A 23,889-nucleotide genomic window follows, 5' to 3' on the forward strand; every position below is an offset into this window, starting at 1 on the left:
GAATTATCTCTTGTGTCCTCCTAATGATGAAATGCATTTGACAAAATTTATCATGTCAACCCCTTCTATAGGAAATAATTTAGGATAATATAACTCTTTCAAAATAGCCTGCAAAAGGTTAACCTTGGTTTAGGCCTTGATTGATTAAAAGAAATACTAAATGTGATAAATTCCAATAACATTCCATGCACAGATGTAACTGAGATGATACTATTTCATTATCTTACGTTGTGTCCATATTTCTCATGGCTTCCTCCACCCTCTTCTTTCTTGGCTGCAGTTCTGACAATTGTTTTCTGTCCTCCTCAGCCATCACTGACACACTGCCAAGTTCCTCCTGCACCTCATATTTCATGAGACTGTTGCAGTAGAAATGGTACCATTCCCTTTTGCAGTGGTAAAATGTACAATATTAATTCTCAAATAATTGACCAAGTTATGTTTTGTATGGGTATAGCAATGGAACACACTTCACTTATTTCAGTCTTTCAGACTAGTTATTTATTTTATTGGAGACATAGTCTGCTCCATTCTGAGGGTTCAAAGTATGTAACAATGTTAATTATCCTACCTTTTATTTTCCTGTCCTAAATTAGTGCTTAATGCCTCCCTCTGCCTCCCCCCCATAACAGCAATGGTAGGCTCAGTTCACCCTCTGGTCAGTCACTAATTAATTAATTAGCAGCAACATAGTTATATAGTGCATGTCAAGTATTCCAAGTATTTCACAAATATTCAACTACAGTTATGTATCATACATAGGACTGTCTTTGAAGATAGTTCAGCAACTGATGCAATGCTGCTGGCTTGACTGCTTGTGAGGGCCAAGTAGATATACAATTCTATACAGCGGCATCACTAAGGGGGTGCGGGGGGTGCGGACCGCTCCCGGGTGACACCATGAGAGGGGTGACACCCAGAGCCGCCCCGTTGTGGGGCAGGGCGCCGTTGCCCGGCAAAGGAGCCAAGAAGTGCTCCAGGTCAGCGTCGGAGCAGCCAACTCCTCTTCGGAGGCAGGCAGGCAGGCGGGCGGGCAAGACTGGGAGCAGCATTGGCGGGGGCACTCAGTGAATCAGGTTGGGCAGCTTGGTGTCTGTGACGTATCCTGTCTCCACCCCTCAACGCCATATGGGCGGGAAGAAGGGGGGGAGAAGACAGAGGCATCAGTCATGCTTATCCTGTTGGATTTGTTTTGCAAAGTTTTGGCTGCAAGCCTGAAAATCAGACAGGGAGTCTGGCTGGCTGCTGGATCAGGCCAGTGGTCCATCTTGGCCAGCATCCTGTTCTCACAGTGGCCAGCCAGATGCCCGTTATGGGAAGCACTTCCTGGGGAGTATGACTCTTTGAGTACAGTGAGACTTGCTTCTGAGTAAACTTGCCCAGGATTGCACAATTTGGTCTGAAATATAAGCCCTTCGGAACGCTTCAAGTTGTAATCCCGTAAACTCACTACCTGGAGAGTAAATCCCATGGAATGTATGGGATTTTCTTTTGAGTAAACCGGCTCAGAAGTGCTCTGTTACAGCTCAGTGCCCATCGGCTCTGCAGGTTTCACAACAGCCCTGCAAAGTGTTCACTTAGGGATGTTTGCAGTTTGCAGGAAATCTCTGGGTCGGCTTGAATCTTTGCCATGACCTCATTAAGTGACCTTAAAGCAACCTCCTTGCACCCTAGCTCAATGCAGGGATCTGGATTAAAGCATCCCTGATAGGTCCCTGTCCAGCTGCCCTCTTGAAGGCCTCCAGGGTTGGACAGCCCACCACCTCCCCAGTTCATTGGTCCCATTGTCATGTCGCTCTAACAGTTAGGAAGTTTTTCCTGACGTTCAGTCCGAATCTGGCTTCCTGCAACTTGAGCCCATTATTCTGTGTCCTGCACTCTGGGATGATCGAGAAGAGATCCCAGCCCACCTTTCAAGTACTTGAAGAATGCTATCATACCTTTTACGGGAGGAGGTCCATGGGGGTGACACCATGAGTTACCGCACCGGGTGACACCAACCCTAGTGACACCACTGATTCTATACCAGCTATATTGGTTGCTGGTTCATTTCCAGGCCCAATTTAAAGTGCAGAAAGTTACCTTTAAAGCCATAAATAGTCTGTGACCCAATTATCTGAAGGTCTGCCTGCACATCTATGAACCTGTCTGGGCCCTAAGATCAGGTACAGATGCCCTGCTTGCAGGCCTGCTATCTAGATTAGCAGACACAAAAGACAAGGTCTTTTCAGTGGTGGCCCCATCTTTGTGGAACCCCCTGTCACAGAATGTATGTTTACTACCCTCTTTAATTGCTTTTAAATGCGTCTTTACAAACCTTTTTATTCTGATCTGTTTTTAACTGGGAGTGCTGCTGGAGTGGTAAAACTGTTACTGCTCTGTGTTTTATCTTTGCTTGTCTAGATTGGGATACTTTAATTCATCTGTCTTAAATTTAATGTATTTATATGTGATTGATGTTATATGTGATTGGTGATTTATACATGTGTGTCTGTGTGCTTGCTGACTGATTCACATTCTTAGCTGCTGTGTTACTATCAGCTCTCACAAAAAAACAATTGGCACCCTGTGGATGCAGTCTACCATTCATTGTTGTTTTTGCTGCAACACAGCTACTCTTCTGGAATCTTCTGCACCATGAGGTTGCAAGTGGCAATCATGCAATGCTGTGTCATCTGAGTCCACCTTTGATGTCAGAGGAGAAGTTTCATCCACTTGCATTCACAGAGTCTGTTCCAAGATCCATAGTCCTCATTACCCTGTTCTGTGGGCAGATATCAAAGAGCCACATAAATATCAAAGCTTTTATCCAATCCTAAATCTGTAGGGGAACTATATTCACAGGAGTTTTTTCCCTCCGCTTTCCTCACATGCCCCACCCACAAGCATGTCCTTCTAAAACACCAGTGCTTATGAATAGCATTCAGTCAGCATTTTCACACAGTCACCCTGCCAATTAAAAGAAGACTCGGTACTAAGTTTACAGGTTAATTTAGATACTCCTCCTTTGGGTAAAGAACTGCTTCAAGGGAGGGCGGTGTACCTACTTATTTCATATCAGATGTCACACCTGCTTGGCGAAGACGCCATGACTCACTAGTTAGTTGGCAATGGGAAAACACAGATTGGTTTTCTTCTGTTTCTGTCACAGGCCTGTGATTAAACAATAAAGAAACCAGACTTTAGCTGAATGAAAAGGATATGCCTGTGCCTTAGAAAGAAACTGTCTGTCACCTGCTGTTCTTTAAATACCTTTCATTTTTTTTAATAAGCAGTCTGCTCTAATGCTCCAACTTCCCCAGGTCTCTCTGAATTAGCCTCGAATAGGGGAAAAGGATAAACTGCACACAGGACTCGGGGGGGTACATCTATAACAATGTGCTGTTGTAACTCCCTAGTCCGTACAAACAGGTTAACATCAGGCAAGTCCATTCATGAGTTTCCCATATTGCTGGTTTGGTGAGTTACTGTTAAACTGGAAGCCTTCTCTAGGTTTCCACAACATTTTTGTGTGGACTGTAACCCTATCCATGCTGAATCCACACATTTAATCTGCTGCTTAGTGAGAACAAGCAGATTTTCCATGTGGCTTGTGAATATGAGATCCATTGACACAAAGCATCTAGGGTCCCACTCCCCATCTCAAAACACTGACCTGCAACCTTCCAGCACAGGGAGTGGGAGTTTGGATTTGCATGCTTCTGCAATATCCCTGCAGAACTGAGGATCCAAAAGGCTGCAATACATTGTTTCCTTTCCACTGCAGTTCAGTTTCCGCCAAATACTATGTTATTTGTCTCACTGTCTGATATTTAATGTAAGTTACATTCATTACGATGAATACATCAAAACAATGTAAAACAATGGAAACATCAAAATAATGTAAAAATATTATGTATCATTTCCAGACTTAAAAAAACCAAGAACAATGTAAATGAACATTGATCGTATTTGCTTGACTGATTTCCATTTCTGAACACAAAAGCACAAACTGCAACAGTTCCTTCTTCCTTTTTCATTTTCATCTCAGTTCTCTGACATTCCTAGTCACAAAATGTGTGGGATTACTTTAAAAAAAAGCAGACAGAAAAGACTTGTTTCTTGCACACATTTCTTACCCTCATGCAAGGAGAAGTGGCAGGGTGTGTGTGCTGGAAACCTCTCCACTCCCCCAGCTCATAATTTTTACCCAGTTTAGAGCCCTCCACAACTTCGAAGGTGAAGGTTCAAAGTGGGGTGCCTTATTGTGCAGACTTCTAAATGGCAAAGGGATCCTCTGTAAACAGAGGAGGCTCTCCACTTCAGAACATTGCCCTCAAACTCTTGGAGGGCTCTAAAGTGTGCAAAGATGAAGTGCCAGAGGAGTCAGGTTGTGCACTTCTCATGTGATTGTTTACACAAAAATAGGGCTTCTTCCTCCTCAGGGTGTCATACATATATTCATGCAATTTATCTCCACAGCAACCCCATGAGAAGAGTTAAACTCAAGGTCACCCAGTGAGCTTTGTGCCTGAGCGTGGATTTGAACTCAGATATCCCCAGTCTGTACTTACCATACTATTCACCCCTTACTGCTTGTAAATGTGACAGATTTTCAACACGTTTAGCTGTGCAAAAGGAATTGCTGATTTTTGTATGTGATTATTTTTTATGTGGGAAGTAACATGGAGACTGCGTAGGCAAATATATCTGTCACAGTGATAACGTCTTGTCCTTACCTAATTTGTCAGTACTATTGCAGTAAGTGTAAGCACAAATTGGGTGTTTGCACTAGTACCTTTAACCAGTCTAGTAATCTAGTTTATGTATTCAAAATGGGTAATTAGCATATGAAGCCTTTTGACATCTGCTGTCTTCTCCCTTCCCCTTATTATAATGGAAACAAAACCTTCTGGACAATCGGAAAACAGAAGCTTTATTATTTCAAATAATTACACTAATTGCTTTTGCTTGTTATTAATAATCTGATAGCATTTGGGAAATTATACGTTCCTCATTGCTCAGATGACATGAGGTTACTGCTTGCCATCAGCTAATGACATTGACACTGACAATGTACATCAACACCTCCCTCTTTGTTGTGAAAATTCTCAGGGACTCTGTACAGGAAGAAACCTGCCTTATTTGTGGTGTCTCTTCTTCCAGCCCATGTAGTAAAATTCCAAACAAAACAGAACATCTGGTAGGAGAAACGTTGGACAAATCTAGTTACTGAGTGGCTGAAGAAATGCCTTGAGTTAGTGGTAATGGATTAACTAACTTTTTATATTCAGATAAGAGAAGGAAAAGCATGTAACCTGAATTTCATGGAGAGATGGGAACCCTTTAGATGAAATTGGAATAATAGACATGGGAATATTAGAGTGGAAAGGTTTTTGTTGCAATAAGAAATTAGACCCAGTATGGGACAGTGTGGTCAATCTTATTCTATTGTCTGTCATTCTCAGTATGGTAAATATTATTTTTTAAATTATTATTTCTCTTGTTTTTTCTTTTCTCTTTTTCCCTTTCCCCTTTCTTGTTATGTATCTGACATTTTTTCCAATGAAGCTGTAGTGACTGTATAAGATATCTGATATATACTGTATCTATAATTTGAGAATTTTGGAGATTGGGGTTGAAGAGGAGGGTGTTATGTACAGTTGTGTGCTTAGTTTTGTTGGTACTAGTGTTACATACTTTATATGATTTAATAAAAAATATTTTAACATTAAAAAAATCTAGTTTCATTTTGTTGCAGGAAATGCAAAGTTTTCTACACAGGCACCATTCTGTGAAGAACCTGCACTCAGCATTCTATGGACAGGATTGTGTCCGCTCATTTATTGTGGGCTGCAGTAACAGCCTGAGACATTTTTGTGCCTGATGTAGAACTTCCAAATGCCACTCACCCCAGGTTGTTAACAGAGCTGTCCAAACCTCTGGTGGACAGCAGCAAGGCTCAACAAAGCAGCAGAGCCACCGCCCCATCCACTGCGGGGCTATATACCAGCTACCACTGACAGGAGTTTCCACCCAGCTATGGTTTAGGTGGCTGCAGTTGGGAGCTCTGCTGTGGAAGAGCCTCCTACACACTTGCAGAGCCCAACATAGATGAGCAGAGCTGGACAGAGGGACATCCAAATCCCCTCTAGTGCAGCAGATCAAGGGTTTGGGTTGCTCTATAAATAGAAACTAAAAATCTGGCCATTTCCTACCCTTAAATGATACCTCAAATTCTGTCTACTGAGCCCAGCCATAGTGGGCTGGAGAGTGAATGGTCCAGTCTTGCATGTGGGGGGCTGTGTTAAATTACTTTCAAGACCCCCCTATGAGTCTATGGTTTTTTGAAGGAGATAAAAATGGGTTGTATCCAATATTGCACAAGTGGAACACATGGATTTTTCCCTCCCCCCTGCAATCTCCAATAACCAATAAAAAGCCTCTACAACACAATATCCCTGTTGCAAACACATTTTCAACACAATCAGTCTCAGGGCCAACCATGTTGTTCACATGTCTGGCCCATTTATGCATAAAGCTGGGGGCAGGACTCTACTTTTTACAATAAAACATGCATGTGGGTAAGAAGAGCTGGAGTCTACCTCTCCCCTGCCTTATCTCTCTATACTCTGTTGCTGCAGACACAAGTAGCAGAACAGACTGACCTGCTGTCATTGCATGAGCAGGGAGTATCAACTAGCTCCACCTTTGACATCATGTGCTCAAACTAGCCCCACTTTCTGGGAGTCCATGTGAACAGTACAATCATCTGTGGAGAGGGATCCTTTGCGTGTACAACTGTACATGTGAAGACTTCTGCATGATCTGGTACCCTAATTGCTTAGGGATCTAGATCACATGACAGCCTTCATACATAGAATTATGTGTGCTAAGGCTCGCTCCCTGCAGATGTCCACACAGTATGTGCATACACATTTTCTGCAACTGCACACTATTCCAGGTCTAGAAATGAAGAAAATTAATAACACATATGTCTTAGCCACAGATGACTGTAAATATAGCTTTGGAATGCTTTCCCCAGGTAGTTTGAGAAGTGGAAACGGTAATGTTTAAAACACTTCTTTACAAACATATATGCTTACCCAGGCTTTCCCAGACTCTTACTCTTGATTCTTGATTTTCTTTTCTTTTTTGCACTGCTCAGCTTTACTTAATTTCATGTATCCTCATTCATTTTAGTTATTTATTTTATTTATTTATTGCACTTGTATACTGACCCATAGCCGAAGTTCTCTGGGTGGTTTACAGCAACCAAAAGCATTAAAACAAATATACAATTTAGAACACATATTTTAAAAACAATTTAAAACACAATTTTAAAATTTAAAACAATTTAAAACACATGCTAAAAATGCCTGGGAGAAAAGTCTTGACCTGGCGCTGAAAAGATAACAGTGTTGGTGCCAGGCACACCTCATCACAAAAATCATTCCATAATTTGGGGGCCACCACTGAGAAGGCCCTCTCCCTTGTTGCCACCCTCCGAGCTTCCCTTGGAGTAGGCACCCAGAGGAGGGCCTTTGATCTTGAACGTAGTGTATGGGTGGGTTCGTATCGGGAGAGGCATTCCATCAGGTATTGTGGTCCCAAGTCGTGTAAGGCTTTATAGGTCAAAACCAGCACCTTGAATCGAGCTCGGAAACATACAGGCAGCCAATGCAAGTGGGCCAGAATCAGTTTTATATGTTTGGACCGTCTCGTCCCTGCTACCAATCTGGCCGCTGCATTTTGCACAAGCTGCAGTTTCCGAACCGTCTTCAAAGGCAGCCCCATGTAGAGTGCATTGCAGTAATCTAATTTGGAGGTTACCAGAGCATGGACAACTGAAGCCAGGTTATCCCTGTCCAGATAGGGACGTAGTTGGGCCACCAACTGAAGATGGTAGAAGGCACTCTGTGCCACCGAGGCTACCTGAGCTTCAAGTAACAGAGATCGTTCTAGGAGAATCCCCAAGCTATGAACCTGCTCCTTCAGGGGGAGTCCAACCCCATCCAGGACAAGTTGGACATCCACCATCTGGTCAGAAGAACCACCCACTAGCAGCATCTCTGTCTTGTCTGGATTGAGCCTCAGTTTATTAGCCCTCATCCAATCCATTGTCGCAGCCAGCACCAGTTTTTATAAGTTTTACTGATTCTTATTGCATTAATATTGCATTTGTATCATAATATTTTTTTCTCATATTTACCTATGACTTGTATGTTATATAAACCACTTAGCAATCCTGGTATATAAATTGAATGAATTAATGATTAAATATGTATAAATAGACTAACAGCCCTTTTCAGGTTTTCACTCCTCATGTCTAATGAACGCATGGGGAAAGGCCCTCCCCACCAACCTAAGCATGTTTATTCTACAGGATGAATTAAAAAGTTACTGTGACAGGTTTATCACATTCCTTTTCCATTTTTTATTTATGTTTCTGTCTTGCACAATTTCATATAAATTAATCAAGCCTACGAAATTTGATTTCTGCAGAGCCTGCTTGTCTTCATGACTCACTGCTGACTTGAGATGAAATAGCTACAGAGACCCATCCAGAAGATGTAACAACTTCCCAGACTATGATTCAAGAAAAAAACCTGCTTTTTCTGAATAGTTCAAGGCCAGCTGTTTTATTGTATTTTCAATAGGTTATCAGTGGTTCTGCCCATTTTATTTTAACACACAAACTTTAATCCAGGAATGGGGAACTTGTGGCTCTCCAGATGTTGCTCTCATCTTTCCTAGCCATTGGCTATGCTGGCTGGGGCTGATGGAAGTCCAACAACAGCTGGATGGCCAAAGATTTCTCTTACCCTATTTGTATTCATTCTTGTTCTGAAGAACTACAATGCAAAATAGAAATCCTGAAAGATTAGCTTCAGAATCATAAAAGTCATATTTGTGAAGACAAATCTATTCTGCCTCACCTACTCAGCCTTTCACCATTGTATTCTAGATTAACATCTGTTAATTCCACACTTCAGGGAGGTGATGTCATCTGAGGACATGGCCTGCCTGTTCCACTTGGATTTTCATAGACGTCTGCATTCCTTTTGACTTTTAGCCACATAACCTTTTTCATGACCAAATCAAGCTGCCTTCTATATCAGTCTTAGACAAGACATGCTTCCTAGTCATGTTTAGGTGACAAATGTATGTGCAAGCATGTATTACTTTTGTGTGCTCATCAAGAAGCCATGACTGGCCAGAGTTCCCTGTTGAGTGTTCACTCTTTGGCAAACCTGAGTTTGTTTCTGCATGATGTTTAAAGTGACCCATGTTCTCAGCAATGCGCAGATTTTGAAAAAAAGTATGACTTTGAGAACAGACCTACAATTTTCTTTGCAATTAGTATCAGATTTTGATTATTGGCTCCTGACCAGGTGTTGATGCACAATGAGTTTCTCAACTGTATTGGGCCTTAGGTCTGCATTCTATTATGTAAAAGTAACAGTACTAGCACTACCTAATATTTCTCTGCAATTTGAACTAGAGGTGTGCCACTGCCGCACCTCATGTGGTCACATGATCTTTCCAGGAAGGATGGAATCTTGTGTGCAAAGAGTGCCACACTGCTGAGAGTGCACACGGGGCTTTTCTAAAATGTTGTAGAGTTGCTAAGGAAAGCATATGCACCCTCCATCTTTGAGGAAAAATCCAGAAATGTTCAGCACAGCATTAATTTGCACTAACTGCCAATTAGTTTCTCGGCTTAGTTCAAGGTGCTGGTCTTAACCAATGCCCTTAATGGGGAACCTTTTTCAGTCTGAGGACCACATTCCCTTGTGGATAACCTTCTGGGGGCCACATGTCCGCGGTAGATGGAGTCAGAAGTAAAAAGCAGGTATGGCTGAAGGCAAAAGTGAGCAGAGCAATGGATGTATTTTTTGCCTTTTATACAGCAGGTTGAGGTTTCTACACACACCCACACACCTCTCCATCCAGACAAGCAAGAGACCATATGACAGTTAAAGAACACCTTTTGGGTGACAAAACCACTCAAGAAGGGAAGGAGCAGGGTTCCAAAGGCCAGCTAAAGAACTCCAGAGGGCCACATTTAGGCTGAGGTTCCTTACTCCTGCCTTAATGCCTTGAGACCTGAACACCTTAGGAACAAAGTCTTCTCTATGTTTTTCCCACACACTCCAGTTATCATCTGGGGCCCTGCTCCAACTCAGGAGGTGAGGCTGATATTATCTAGGGCTTTTCTGTTGTGGCACCTACCTTATGGAATGCCTTGCTGGGCAGGAACTGTTGGTCCCCATCATACTGACTGGTAAAGACCTGGCTTTTTTAAAAGGCCTTTGGTTAATGTATTAAGTATTTTTGCTGGCTCAATTCTATGTTACTTTTGTGCTGCTGGAATTTGTTAAACTGGTGAGATATAGTTAACATTATTTGAACATAATTGTAGGATAAGGTTGATGTTTTATTCTGTTATTACTGTTAGCCACTTTGTGTTTGGAGAAATCGGCAGCACAGAATTCTTAAACATTTTTATTTATTTAGTACAAAGTGTGTACTTGAGGCTGCACAGAACATAAGAACCAATTTACACAAAGCTTATCCAAAAGATAAGGCAGAAATAAGTTGAGGCTGAATCCTGATCAGATAGAGATGTTGTGGGCTGGTGGTTCTCTCATCTGGAAATTGGGTAGATGGCTTATTCTGGATAGGTCTGCATTCTCCTTGGTCAGGAAAGTAGCTTGGGGGTACTCCTTGATCCAGTTTTGACACTGGAGATGTAAGTAGCATCAGCGGCACAGAGTGCCTATTTTCAGGTCTAGCTGGTTAGCCAATTATAGCCATTCCAGGAGTGAGGTAGCATCGCCACAGTAATTTGTACTCTGGTGACCTCACAGCTGGATGACTATACTGGCTTGGGGGGGTACTTGTGAAGATGGTACAGAAATAGTGACTAGCGCAGAACACAGCTGCCAGTGTTTTGAGCAGTTCAGCCCGCCAAAATCATATAACCAGTTCTAAAGAATCTGAGTTAGATTCCTACATACTACTGTAGGGGTGGGGAACCTCCCGCTTCCAGGCCAATCATGGTACTGCAAGGCATCCAATTGGACCCATAATGCCATTTTCCCCAAACCATGCCCACCAGCTGATATCACTAGGGACATCAGTGAAGGATGGGAGGCTTGGGTGTAATCCCGCCTTGGCTGTGTGATCCTGGTCCCAGCAGGCAAAAGGAGATCATGCAGCCAAGGGGGCAGGATTTAATCTCCACTCACCAACTGAGAGGGGATTAAAGCCCTGTGCAAAAGTGGCCACTGAAGCAGCTTTTGCCCACAAAGTAAGCTACTTCAAAGAGGCTTTGCAAAGGCTGTAAGACAGCTCTTGCTTTCTCAAACAGGAGCGTGGGGGCTGTCTTAAAGTCTTTTCCAAGTCTCCCACTGTAACCCTTAAGTGTCTGTTGTCTGGGACTTAAAAGGAGGGTAGTCAGGGACTTAAAGGGGGAGGGGGAGACTCCCCCTTTAAGTCCCTGATCATGGAGAATTAAAAGAGAAGCATGGGGAGACTTGGAAAAGGCTTTTGCAAGACTTAGGGAAAGTGCAAGGGATTTTGACAGATGGGCACCCCCACCCACCTACCAATCATGTGACATCATAATGATGCCATGCGATTGACAGATGGGTGGCTCTGCCAATTTGTCAAATTGGCCCATGAGGCAGATCTTGATAAGGATCTGGCCCATGGTGCCAAAAAGATTCCCCACCCCTGTGCCACTGAGACCAATTCACATTATTAATGTTAACTTATAAGGTCCTAAATTACTTAGGATCAAAATACTCAAAGGAGTATACCTGTGCCAGCCTGTCCATGCATTAAGATATACAGGGGTGCCCCTTCTTGCCAATGGATAAAGTATACTGTGCAGTAACAAAGGTTAGGACCTTCTTGATAGTGGTAACCTGTTTACGGAATGCTCTGAACTCTAAGTACATTTGGCACCAAATGCTGGTTACATTCTGATGCCAATTAAAGACATAAAGATACTCAGGTCTTCATCAGGGTTTGATTTAGTGAGGCCAGCGGTAAATCAATTGACCTTTGGATGCCTGCATTTTTAAGACTGTTTTTAAAAATACTTTATATTTTAATTTTTTATATTTAGATAGGTGTGATAATTATTGTTGTGTTACTGTTTTTTGTTTTCTTTTGTTTCTTCATACTGCAGCATACTGTCTTATGCTTGCTGTTGTAATCATTTTAGGATTGTGATTTAGGGTGCATTGAAAATGATAAAAAATGTTACTGGACTGTACTACTTCAGTCTACTAGTAGTGCGGCTTAAATATTTGGATGTTCCTCCATTTAAATACTCCTTGCATGTACAAAATAGGGTATCAGGAAGAAGAGTCCTAGATTAGCCTTCTCCTGGACAAACCACATTATTATGTGCAGGGAGCATTGAAAACACTCTGTTCTGCACCTACAGTGTGAAACAGCACAGTTGAACAAGTAATCAGTCATATGGATCTGTTGATGGTAAGTTAAGTCAGATCTGTTAAGAAACAGAGAAGACCAGGATGAGGCAGACACTGACATATGAGTAAAGGGGATAGGTGGGGTGAGGCGAGGTAGACACTGAAAGAGCAGCTACTATAAGTCATTAGAATGAGCCATCTGTTGGGAATGCTTTGATTTGGATTCCTGCATTGGGCCTTGATGGCCTTATAGGCCCCTTCCAACTCTACTATTCTATGATTCTATGAACGGTTCTAGTTTCAGAAAGGTTTTGCTAAAGTCTCAAGGTGGGGCTTAAAGGAGGACAAGAAAGCAAAGCGGAAGCTGTATTAAAGCAGAATAGATTTAGAATACAAATTGCAATTTCCATTGTTTGCCAGAACCACTGATCTTGATGTGAAGACTTGGAGGTAGTTGGTAACCACTTCTGTTTCACAGACCATCTCGAAGAGTTTGTCATCATTAGCCATAAAACTAAACTGATTATTGTCAGCTATAGAATGAGGATACATTGTACTTCCACAAGCACATGTTCACACTCTCGGAGTCCTGACCTCCCTCCCTCTATGTAGGATGACAGTAATATGGTAGCACCCTGAGATCCCCAGTGACTCAGAGTGATGTATTTGTCAGTTGAAAAAGGAGGTATTCCTCAGAATGCCCCCTAACATCCCATTCATTTTCTGGTAGAGGAATAGTAAAATCATCCTGTGGTGTTCAACTGAGGTCAGTCATTACTTTGTAGTAACTGCAAGTATACTTTTAATTTTGTAGAAATAGTGTGATGTTTTGCCACAATGGTTTTTTTTAATGAAATTAAAAATTGGCAGCTGGTTTAGAGCAGCGTAGTGGGTAAACTGTAGAGACATTAATTCCTTTTCTGTCACGAAGCTCAAGACTAACTGTAGAAAGCCAGTGTAATTTATAGCAGCATAAATTCCAAACTCCATTCAGGGGGAAACTGGGAGGAATTTGACTTACATCACCCTTTTTGACGGCCTTTCTGATGGGTTATTAGTCACATGACCAACCTCAAAAGGGTTTAGAATAGATGCAAGTCTCTCCATGCCCCATCCTTCCCCCTTTTGGGGACTTATGCTGGTGACATTTACATTGGCTTAAATAATGCCAACTGAGCCCTGGCCAAACCAGGGTGAGGGACTTTTACCAGCATATTTCTGGCTCAGCTGCAGTGACGGACTTACATCAGCTGAGACCCAGCTCAGCCAGAAAAGGCCAAGATTTACTGGATCCAAACTCTCTCATCCCATCAGAGCTTGGGTTTGTTGTGCTGTAAATAGCCATATTTGGGCACTACACAACTGCTTCAAATTGCTTCACATCTCCAGTGGATTATCTCTGTACAGTCCTTCCTTCCTACATCCCAGCCCTTCATTCTTTTCTCAAGCTTGGCTAGGTACATCCATACAATTCCATCCATAACAGAAAAGGGGGACATCAGGCTGAAAGCAATGGCGGCTGGTGGCTCCATGTTAGTGGGGCAGTGAAATCCGCTGAAGCACCTTGGACAGCTCCTTGAACATTCAGACTAAAACCCAGAGTGGATTCCACTGCCCACTGACATGGAGCCACCAGCCACCACTGCCTGGAAGAATGAAACATCCAAACACTTAAAATGCATAAAGATCTCTACCACTTCTTTAATCATCCTGCTGCCTCTTCAGTTGCTTCCACAACAGTATCTGGGTACTTGTAAAGATGCCAGAAATGGTTTAGCTTCCTGTCATGTTCATAAACTGTGCAAGTGATGCATGGCACCATGGGAGGACAGTTGTTTGTGTTGTTATAACATGGTAGGAAGCCAAACCATGTGGGTGGGAAGCTTTACACATACAGTATCTGAACCAACAAGGGTGCAACCACTGAGACAGGCTGTGAAAGGGTTGTTCAGCTGACCCCATACACATTGAATGAACATGTAAGGAGGGTTGCAGGGCTGTGCAGGCTCGCCCTCCTTCCATCCAAAGCCAATGCATGGAGTGGCCATGCCCATGTCTGCATATTTGGTTGCTATGTGAAGGGGCTGTCAGTGCATACTTAATCAGGGACCCCCATCACATGGAGGACCTCTAACCATGTACATCACTATGAGTCTAGAGCCCATTCACATACCAGACAAACTTGTGTGGGATATCACTGTTGTGCACACAGCAGCCCCCCTCATACTTTATTTCAGCATGGGGGTGTAGTCAACAAAGTGAATTCACTGTGCACTATCCCCTTAAGTACATACAATCTCCAGATGTCACCCATCCTCTCTTCCCTTGCCCTATATATGGGCCTGTGTTTCACACAGCCTTCAGTAGTCAAGGTTCAACAGATACCATACGCATAAAGGATGCCTAAGTGTGTGTGTGGGGGGGGTTGACATATCATCACAGGTATCCAAGCTTTTCCAAGTAACATTATGTAAAGAAGCCAAGGATGCTACTCTGTTGCCCTTATTCTGGAACATTTGCTTAGCTGATTTAATACCCACATTGATAGAGTTACTTACTTTGTAGCCTACATATTTCTTGTACATCAGTTCCATATTAGTCATATAGGACTTCTTGTAAAATACAGTTCATACATACTTGTTTGTGAATACATATATTTATAATGTTGTAAATTTAAATTGTTGTAAACCTCCCAGAGAGCTTCGGCTATGGGGCAGTATACAAATGCAATAAATAAATAAATAAATAATAGTGTAAAGGCATTTGATGCTTTCAGCATCACTGTTCTTAGTGGGTAGGAAACTGTGATGTTCAAAATCCACATCAAATACTTTCAGTCCTCAACTAAAGTTGCTCTTTAGTCATTGCCACTTACCACAGATGAGCACAGAATTATTTCTGTTAATTGACTCATAGGACAGTGTAAAGGTGGTTCAATTGTGAAGTGGGTATTCTGAAGGGCCTTGATATTTATGCTCTATATTTTCTCCATCTGTTAGCTGGGTGCAATCACAGTAACTGCCCTACAACAATCTAAGTACTGTAATAAATAAATAAACAAACAAACAAGCATATAAAAAGTATCTTGAGGCCTTGAGGTATTTTTAATTTGAAGCCAACAAAGACTTAATTATGAAATATTTGAGGCAGTGGATGCTTCTGAGGACAGGAATGGCACTCTAGGAACTTATGTGACAGGTAGAGATGGGGAAGAAATTTGATTCAGATCACATTTAAAGCAATCAAATGTATAAATTTCACACTTTCCAAAACAATATGAGAACCAAAACACAGTCATCTTTCAAAATTCGTACTTCAAATTTTGCAATTTTCTCCAACGAAGCAACGTTTACAAAAATGCATGTATTAGGGGAACGTGTGCACAAAATGAATATATCGGTGAAAATAACATGCAAAATGCATTATATTAGGATAAATTGCTTCAAAAAAAGTGTACAATGGCCAAAACTATATACGAAAATGTATTTATTAGGAGAAATTCACACTAAAATGCTGAAGAATTTTCATGATTTTTTTTCAAAAATTGCAAATTGCAAATTGCTGCAGAAATTCAGAAAACCAAATTTAAGATTAGGAAAATGGGAAACTGAGAGAACCAAAACTGAGAGATCATTCCGCCCTAGTGATGGGACATACTTCCCTGCCTGCTCCCAGGGGGATCTTTGCTAATTTTGCACAAAGGGATAGAATGCTATAGACCAGATCCACAAAAAATATTTGGTTGGACAGTACCATCAGTACCCACAGTATTTTATAGAGCAAAAACAAATGCAAAATATAAGCAAAGGAGCCTGAGATATAAATTTCGATGGGAGGTGGAGGAAGCCAAGAGAGGAAGGAGGATGGAAAAGCATTCTAAAAAGAAAATAGCTTCTAAACACACTGTCCCTAGATATTCTTTGCACACTGTCTAGTATTTCCTTTTGGCCTTCTCATACTGTGCAAATTCTAGCACCACCATTCCCTTGTAAAAAGGAATGTTGTAAGGAAAGGCCTAAGGCCAAGTGCAAGGATGGAGATATTGGTCCTCCAGATATTAATGAGCTACAACTTTCATCATCCTTGACCATTTGCCATGCTAGCTGGGGCTGCTGAGTCCAAAAAACATTTGGAAGGCCACAGGTTCCCCATCCCTGGCCTAGTGCTCAGGTCTCTCAGGCAGTTTCACATTTTACACGGCAAAGGTATTTGCTACATATGCACTGATGCTACACCACTGTTACCTGGAGCGAACAAGTGTGGGCAACATAACATTTATACATGTGCACGTATCCTTCAACACTTATTTATGCAGATTTAGGAACCCCAATTGTGCAACAGTCCCTAGATGCATGTACATAGGTATTTAAAAATGCATGTTCATGCCGCTATGTCATCTGCACCAAATGTGTTTGCTGAAGGAAACAATGGTATCACATGCTGTGGAGCTCTTCTCAGCTGAGGTCTTTATTGACCAGATTTTTTTTTTAAAGGAGCATCTCTCTGGCTCTCCAAATGAAGACAGCCAAACAAATAGCTCTCCTGTGCCAGCACATACATAGGGCAGGAGTCAATCTGCCACAAATAATCCTGCAAATTATTGACAGTTGGCTTCTAGAAAAGAAGGCAATAACACATTCATAAGCAAATTTAAATGCAGTATATGCTAAAAGTACTTTACATATAAACAGCTTTGAAAATAACAAAAAGCATATGGGGAGGGAAGCCATTCATCTTCACCTGGATAGTTCTGGTACATTCGTTTTTAACTGGGTGTAGTTCTTAGCTAAGATTAAAGGTCATACGTTAACGGAAGGAGGAGCAGCTTAATCTAATAGTACCTCATTATCCCTATTTAGGTATAAGATGAGTATAACTGATAGAGTTTGACTTTTCATTTATTAAATTTGCCTTGATGTACCTAAAGGAACCTCAGGGGTTGTTATGACCACTTTCCACGCCCAGTTCCTGAAACCTTATGCAGAAGATAAGCCTCACAAAAGTTGGAGAAGATGATTATTTATTATCCTCTTGTCCTTAACCTAATATTATGACTGGACTTAAAGATTAAACAGGTGCAGCTACACCTATTTTAGCCTCCAGTCTGTACATAAATACAAAAACTAGGAAACAAAGAACTCTATGACTAATTCTACATGTCCCAAGGGAACTTTGGGCTTTTGTTTCCTAAACAGTAGGTCTCCAATAAAGTATCCTAAATTATTCTTGAAACTAAGTGGTGTTTCAGAATTAATTGTGATATAGCATGGAGATTTCCTGTGTGTGTGTGTGTGTGTGTGTGTTTGTGTGTGTGTGTGTGTGTGTGTGTGAGAGAGAGAGAGAGAGAGAGAGAGAGAGAGAGAGAGAGAGACTCCCCACACCTTAAAAAAACTCCATTCTCTCTGCCTCTGTTTCCAAATTCAAGCTGGAACTGATTGTAGTGCACTCTTTCTCTCTTTCTCCCTCTCGCCCCCAAACCTTAACAGATGTCACATTCTCAAGCCTAGATAGAGGTTTTAGACCATTAGAGTCATTCTATTGTGTCCTTGGTTACCTATTTAAATTTTATGTGCATATTGCTCTAAAAGGGTTAAGATCATGGCTTTCCCTACACATTCTTCAAGAGCAGAAATGGAGGAACTATGGCCCTCCATATGTTGTTGGACTCCTTTCCAGGACAACTCATCCTGGCACGTAGTCAGGAATGATGGGAATTATTAATCCAACAACATCTGGAAGGCCATAGGTTCCACTATAGCAATAGAGTAATTAAAAATTAATTAATTGCACTGGAACAGTTAAACAGGACTACTGCTGGAGCACAATATGCCATTGGTCTGGCCAGTAATGGAAGTTCTTCAGTTCTGTAGATACTGCAAACAGGATTGGATCCTACAAAGCAGGCGTGGAGGACCTTTTTGGCCCCATGGACCAGATCCTTTTCAGGATTTTTATTTATTTATTTATTTATTGAATTTATTAGTCGCCCATCTGTCTGGTTATCCAGCCACTCTGGGCAACGTACAAAATAGACATACAAATACATTAGACATTAAAAATCTAAAAACAATGATAATAAAATCTAGCCCACCCCAAAAGCCTGCCTGAAGAGCCAGGTCTTCAAGGCCCGGCGGAAGTTCATCACAGGAGGGGCATGGCGGAGATCATTTGGGAGGGAGTTCCACAGGGTGGGGGCCACAATTGAAAAAGCCCTCTCCCTAGTCCTCACCAGTCTGGCTGTTTTGACTGATGGGATGGAGAGAAGGTCTTTTGAGGCTGATCTTGTTGGGCGGCATAGCTGATGATGCTGGAGGCGCTCCTTCAGATAGACTGGGCTGAAACAGTGTAGGGATTTAAGGATCAAAACCAACACCTTGAATTGTGCCCGGCAAGCAACTGGTAACCAGTGCAACTCTTTTAGCACTGGAGTGATGTGATCTCACCGGCGGCTGCCTTTAATCAGGTGCACTGCCACATTCTGTACCAGTTGTAGCTTCCGGACCGTTTTCAAGGGTAGCCCCACGTAGAGTGCATTACAGTAGTCTAGGCAAGAGGGGACCAGGGCATGTACCACCGATGGGAGCAGATGATTGGGAAGGTAGAGGCGTAGCCTCCATATCAGATGGAGTTGATACAGCGCTGCCCGGCTCACAGCTTAAACCTGAGCTTCCATGGACAGCTGGGAGTTGAGGATGACCCCCAGGCTGCAGACCTGGTCTCTTAGGGGCAGTTGTACCCCATTGAGCACCAGGTCCTAATCCCCTTATGGGCCACATTTGGCATCAACTGGGACACTCACGCTATTCACTTTACTTATGAGACTCTAACTGCAGAAGCTTATGCATATCTGCTTGGAATTAGGATCTGCTTTCAATTGTGTTTACACTCAGATAAGCAGGCATAGGATTGCAACTTAAGAAGCTACAACTGGTGCATTCATAATGACCATCATCACAGAAACAATGTAACATGTCTGGAACCTTAAAGTCTCTTCGGTCCTAATGCATTTTCATCTCGAAATGAATATATTTTTTCAATATATTTTGCGTATGTTTTTCTATATTTGTATTATATTGAGAGAAATGAAGCTGTGAGATCCAAATACTGGATTTTTGTACTAAGGACACTCCCTATTTATCATAGCATATCCAAAGTAGATCTGAGAACTATTACTGTGAAGGTAGTTATTAAGCACAAAGCATTAGTCTTGACATGTTCAGTGCCTTAGGGATTCAACAGTGGGCATGTTGGAAATCAGAATGCCTTTGTCCTTTTAGCCAAGGAAGTAATTATTTCTATAGCTAATTATTTGTGTAATGGTTGGTTAAAATAGGGTGTACCTGCTTCAGAAGCTCATGAAACCGAGTGCTTGGCTTTAATTTTGCATCTTCTACTTGTAACTATTTGGTGGGTTAAATTATTCCAGCACAGTTGCTAAAATACTTATTTCTGGAGTACGCACACCACACCACCCTCAAAACATACACACACACACACACACAGACAATGCCGGCATTGAATCCATTCCTTAAGAAAAGAAGAAAACATTCCAAGGCATTAAGAGCAATCAGTTGTGAAATGAATGTTTCATAAAATCCTCTCCTACCCCATTCCTCACTTCCATCTACTATATATTTTGGAAAGGTTTTGTTTGTTCACTATGCATTTGGATGCCTCTTAAGATATCGTAGCCAAATTTTGCATGGTGGTCCCTGAGATGAAAGAGCAGGTTTTGGTCTGTGTTTGGATACAACTGGATGCCATTTTGAATCAAGATGGTGGGTTGAACTTTTCAAAACAACTGATTTTAACCACTGATTTCAAAACTGCACTTTTGGGGGGTTTCTTAGAGTTCCTAAGCAGCACCGGGTATGAAGCTACTAGTACTTTATATGTATTACATGTTTCATACAGATGCCACCAACCAGTACATTTTGGCATATTACATTCCTCTGTACCTAAGAGGGAAATATGTTAGAAGTGTCTATGGCTGTGTTTTCCACAAACACTGTAAACCAAATAATGCTTTAATCAAAAGTATAAGAGGCACCAGTAAGACATTCCCATACTTCAACAAGGTAGCAATTTCCTGGAAACTGATATTAGCACCCTCTGCTGTAGTTCATAGGCACTGGCTGATGCACTGGGAGGAGAACTGTAGAAAATGTTCTGCATACCTCCTGTCTTTAGAAGAAGAAAGACCTCAAGTAGTTCTTGCTTACCTCTGAGCATCCAGACCAATGTCTGGGGGTTCTGTGCAGGAATACAAGGCAGATTTTCTACTAGGCATCTCATTCAGTGATATAGTGGTACATTTTGAAGTGCAAGAGCTTGTAATTTATTTATTTATTTATTGAATTTTTATACCGCCCCACTAGCATAGCTCTCTGGGCGGTGTACAACAAATACAATAAATACAATAGAATCACACAGAACAATACAAAAAATATAAATGCAAATCCACAATCTAAAACCAATTAAAACATGTTTAAGAAAAGCTAAAATGCCTGATAAAATAGGAAGGTTTTGACTTGGCGCCGAAAGGATAGCAATGTCGGCGCCAAGCGCACTTCTTCGGGAAGACTATTCCACAGTTCGGGGGCCACCACTGAGAAGGCCCTAGTTCTTGTTACCATCCTCCGAGCCTCTCTATGAGTCGGAACTCGGAGGAGGGCCTTCGATGTTGAGCGTAGTGTACGGGCAGGTTCATATCGGGAGAGGCGTTCCGAAAGGTATTGTGGTCCCGCGCCGTATAAGGCTTTATAGGTTAAAACCAACACTTTGAATCTGGCCCGGAAGCATATAGGTAGCCAGTGCAAGCGGGCCAGAACAGGTGTTATGTGTTCAGACCGCCTAGTCCTCGTTATTAGTCTGGCCGCCGCATTTTGCACCAGCTGTAGCTTCCGAACCGTCTTCAAAGGCAGCCCTACGTAGAGCGCATTGCAGTAGTCCAATCGAGAGGTTACCAGAGCATGAACAACTGAGGTGAGATCTTCTCTGTCCAGATACGGACGTAGCTGGGCCACCAACCAACTTGAGCCTCGAGTGACAGAGAAGGATCTAAAAGTATTCCCAGACTACGAACCTGCTCTTTCAGGGGGAGTGTAACCCCATCAAGAACAGGATGAGTATCCAGCATCTGATCAGAGAGACCACCCACCATCAGCATCTCAGTCTTGTCTGGATTGAGTCTCAGTTTATTAGCTCTCATCCAGTCCATTATCGCAGCCAGGCAACGGTTCAGCACATTGACAGCCTCACCTGAAGAAGATGAAAAGGAGAAGTAGAGCTGCGTGTCATCAGCATACTGGTGACAACGCACTCCAAAACTCCTGATGACCGCACCAAGCGGCTTCATGTAGATGTTAAAAAGCATGGGGGACAGAACTGACCCCTGTGGGACTCCATATTGGAGGACCCATGGCGTCGAGCAATGTTCCCCAAGTACTACCTTCTGGAGACGACCCGTCAAGTAGGAGCGGAACCACTGCAAAGCAGCACCTCCAACACCCAACTCCACAAGCCTCTCCAGAAGGATACCATGGTCGATGGTATCAAAAGCCGCAGAGAGATCAAGGAGAATCAACAGAGTTACACTCCCTCTGTCTCTCTCCCGACATAGGTCATCATACAGGGTGACCAAGGCTGTCTCAGTGCCGAAACCGGGCCTAAAACCCGATTGAAATGGATCTAGATAATCAGTTTCATCCAATAGAGCCTGGAGCTGGCTAGCAACCACTCGTTCCAAGATCTTGCCCAGGAATGGAACATTCGCTACTGGTCTGTAACTATCAAGATTTTCTGGGTCCAAGGAAGGTTTTTTCAGGAGTGGTCTCACTACTGCCTCTTTCAGACAGCCAGAGACCACTCCCTCTCGTAAAGAGGCATTTATCACTTCCCTGGCCCAGATAGCTGTTCCATCCCTGCTAGTTTTTATAAGCCAAGAGGGGCAAGGATCTAGTGCAGAAGTGGTTGCACGTACCTGTCCAAGCACCTTGTCCATGTCCTCGAGCTGAACCAACTGAAATTCATCCAACAAAACATGACAAGACTGTGCTCCGGACACCTCCTTAGGATCAACTGCTGTAAACTGGGAGTCTAAGTCCCAGCGAATGCATAAGATCTTGTTCTGGAAGTGCCCAGCGAACTCATTACAGCGGGCTACCGATGGTACTATCGTGTCCTTCGGGCCAGAGTGAAGTAGCCCTCGGACAACTCTAAAAAGCTCCGCTGGGTGGGAAAGAGAAGACTTAATGGTGGCAGCAAAATATCTTTTTTTCGCCACCCTCACTGCTTCTAAGTACAGTTTTGTAGAGGCACTTACCAGTGCATAGTTGCATCCGTCGGGAGTTCGCCTCCACCGCCGCTCAAGCCGCCTCCTATCTTGTTTCATCGCTCTCAGCTCTGGAGTATACCAAGGAGCTGTATGAGCTCTACACAGGAGAGGGCGCGCAGGAGCAATCGTGTCAACAGCCCGAGCCATCTCCATATTCCACAGTTCAACCAGGGCTTTGACAGGAGCGCCAGTCTTTTCAGCCAGAAAATCCCCCAGAGCCCTTTGAAAACCCTCAGGATTCATTAGTCTCCGGGGGCGGACCAATTTAATAGGTCCCCCACCCTTGCAGAGGGGAAAAGCCACTGTGAGTCTAAACTTCAACAAGCAGTGATCTGTCCATGACAAAGGAAAAGATGTGAAATTCCCCACATCCAGATCATCATCTCCATGTCCCGTAGCAAAAATAAGGTCTAGGGTATGCCCCGACACATGCGTTGGGCCATTAACATATTGGGACAGCCCCATGGTTGTCATGGAGGCCATGAAGTCCTGAGCCACCCCAGACAAAGTAGTCTCGGCATGGATGTTGACATCCCCCAGTACTAAGAGTCTGGGGGATTTCAGCAATACCTCCGAAACCACTTCTGTCAGCTCAGTTAGGGAAGCTAACTAATGACAACTCCCACAGCCATGACCCCAAGGAGAGTCCAAAAATGCAGGCAGCTACACATCAAAGAGCAGCAGTACATAGCACAATACCCAATTTATTAGGATCAGAGTGCCTTAGGAACCCCATCAAACGAAAGAAGTCCCCAAACAGGGCCGGCACCAGGCATGACTGGGCCCTTGGGCACCAGCCTGCCCAGGACCCATGGCACCATAGCCCAACACCCCCCATACAGGTGGTGAAGCCCGTGCACCCCACCTACCACTCGTGTCATGTGAATGATGTGCACATATAGTGCACATGCCTGTCATCACCCAATATGGGGGGGGTCAGCCCCTTAGGGAAATGTCCGCCGACATCTTGGATAATGACAGGAATGTCCACATGGCATTCACACTGATGGGAGAGATATGTGGTGTGTGTGGGCGGGCTTATTGAAGCCCACACTGTCTGTATTGGGGTTGCCTGGGAGCACTCTCTCCGCAGTTCATGGCAGGGTCGGGTTGCAGGATCTG

At 43.0% G+C, this 23,889-nt stretch overlaps 1 protein-coding gene across 1 annotated transcript in view; it reads right to left on the reverse strand.

Annotated features, from left to right (window-relative positions):
• Positions 1-22,824, reverse strand: part of LOC133370826 (desmocollin-1-like) — a 61,886-nt gene extending 39,062 nt beyond the window's left edge. The window contains exons 1-3 of the mRNA XM_061597723.1: positions 22,756-22,824; positions 3,071-3,153; positions 2,584-2,764 (exon numbers count right to left, since the gene is read on the reverse strand). Coding sequence (XP_061453707.1) covers positions 2,584-2,586 — 3 coding nt within the window. The 5' untranslated portion in view covers positions 2,587-2,764; positions 3,071-3,153; positions 22,756-22,824. The remainder of the gene's footprint in view (positions 1-2,583; positions 2,765-3,070; positions 3,154-22,755) is intronic.
• Positions 22,825-23,889: the final 1,065 nt, after the last annotated feature.

The sequence above is a fragment of the Rhineura floridana genome, chromosome 1, assembly GCF_030035675.1.
Source record: "Rhineura floridana isolate rRhiFlo1 chromosome 1, rRhiFlo1.hap2, whole genome shotgun sequence".
NCBI lineage: Eukaryota > Metazoa > Chordata > Lepidosauria > Squamata > Rhineuridae > Rhineura > Rhineura floridana.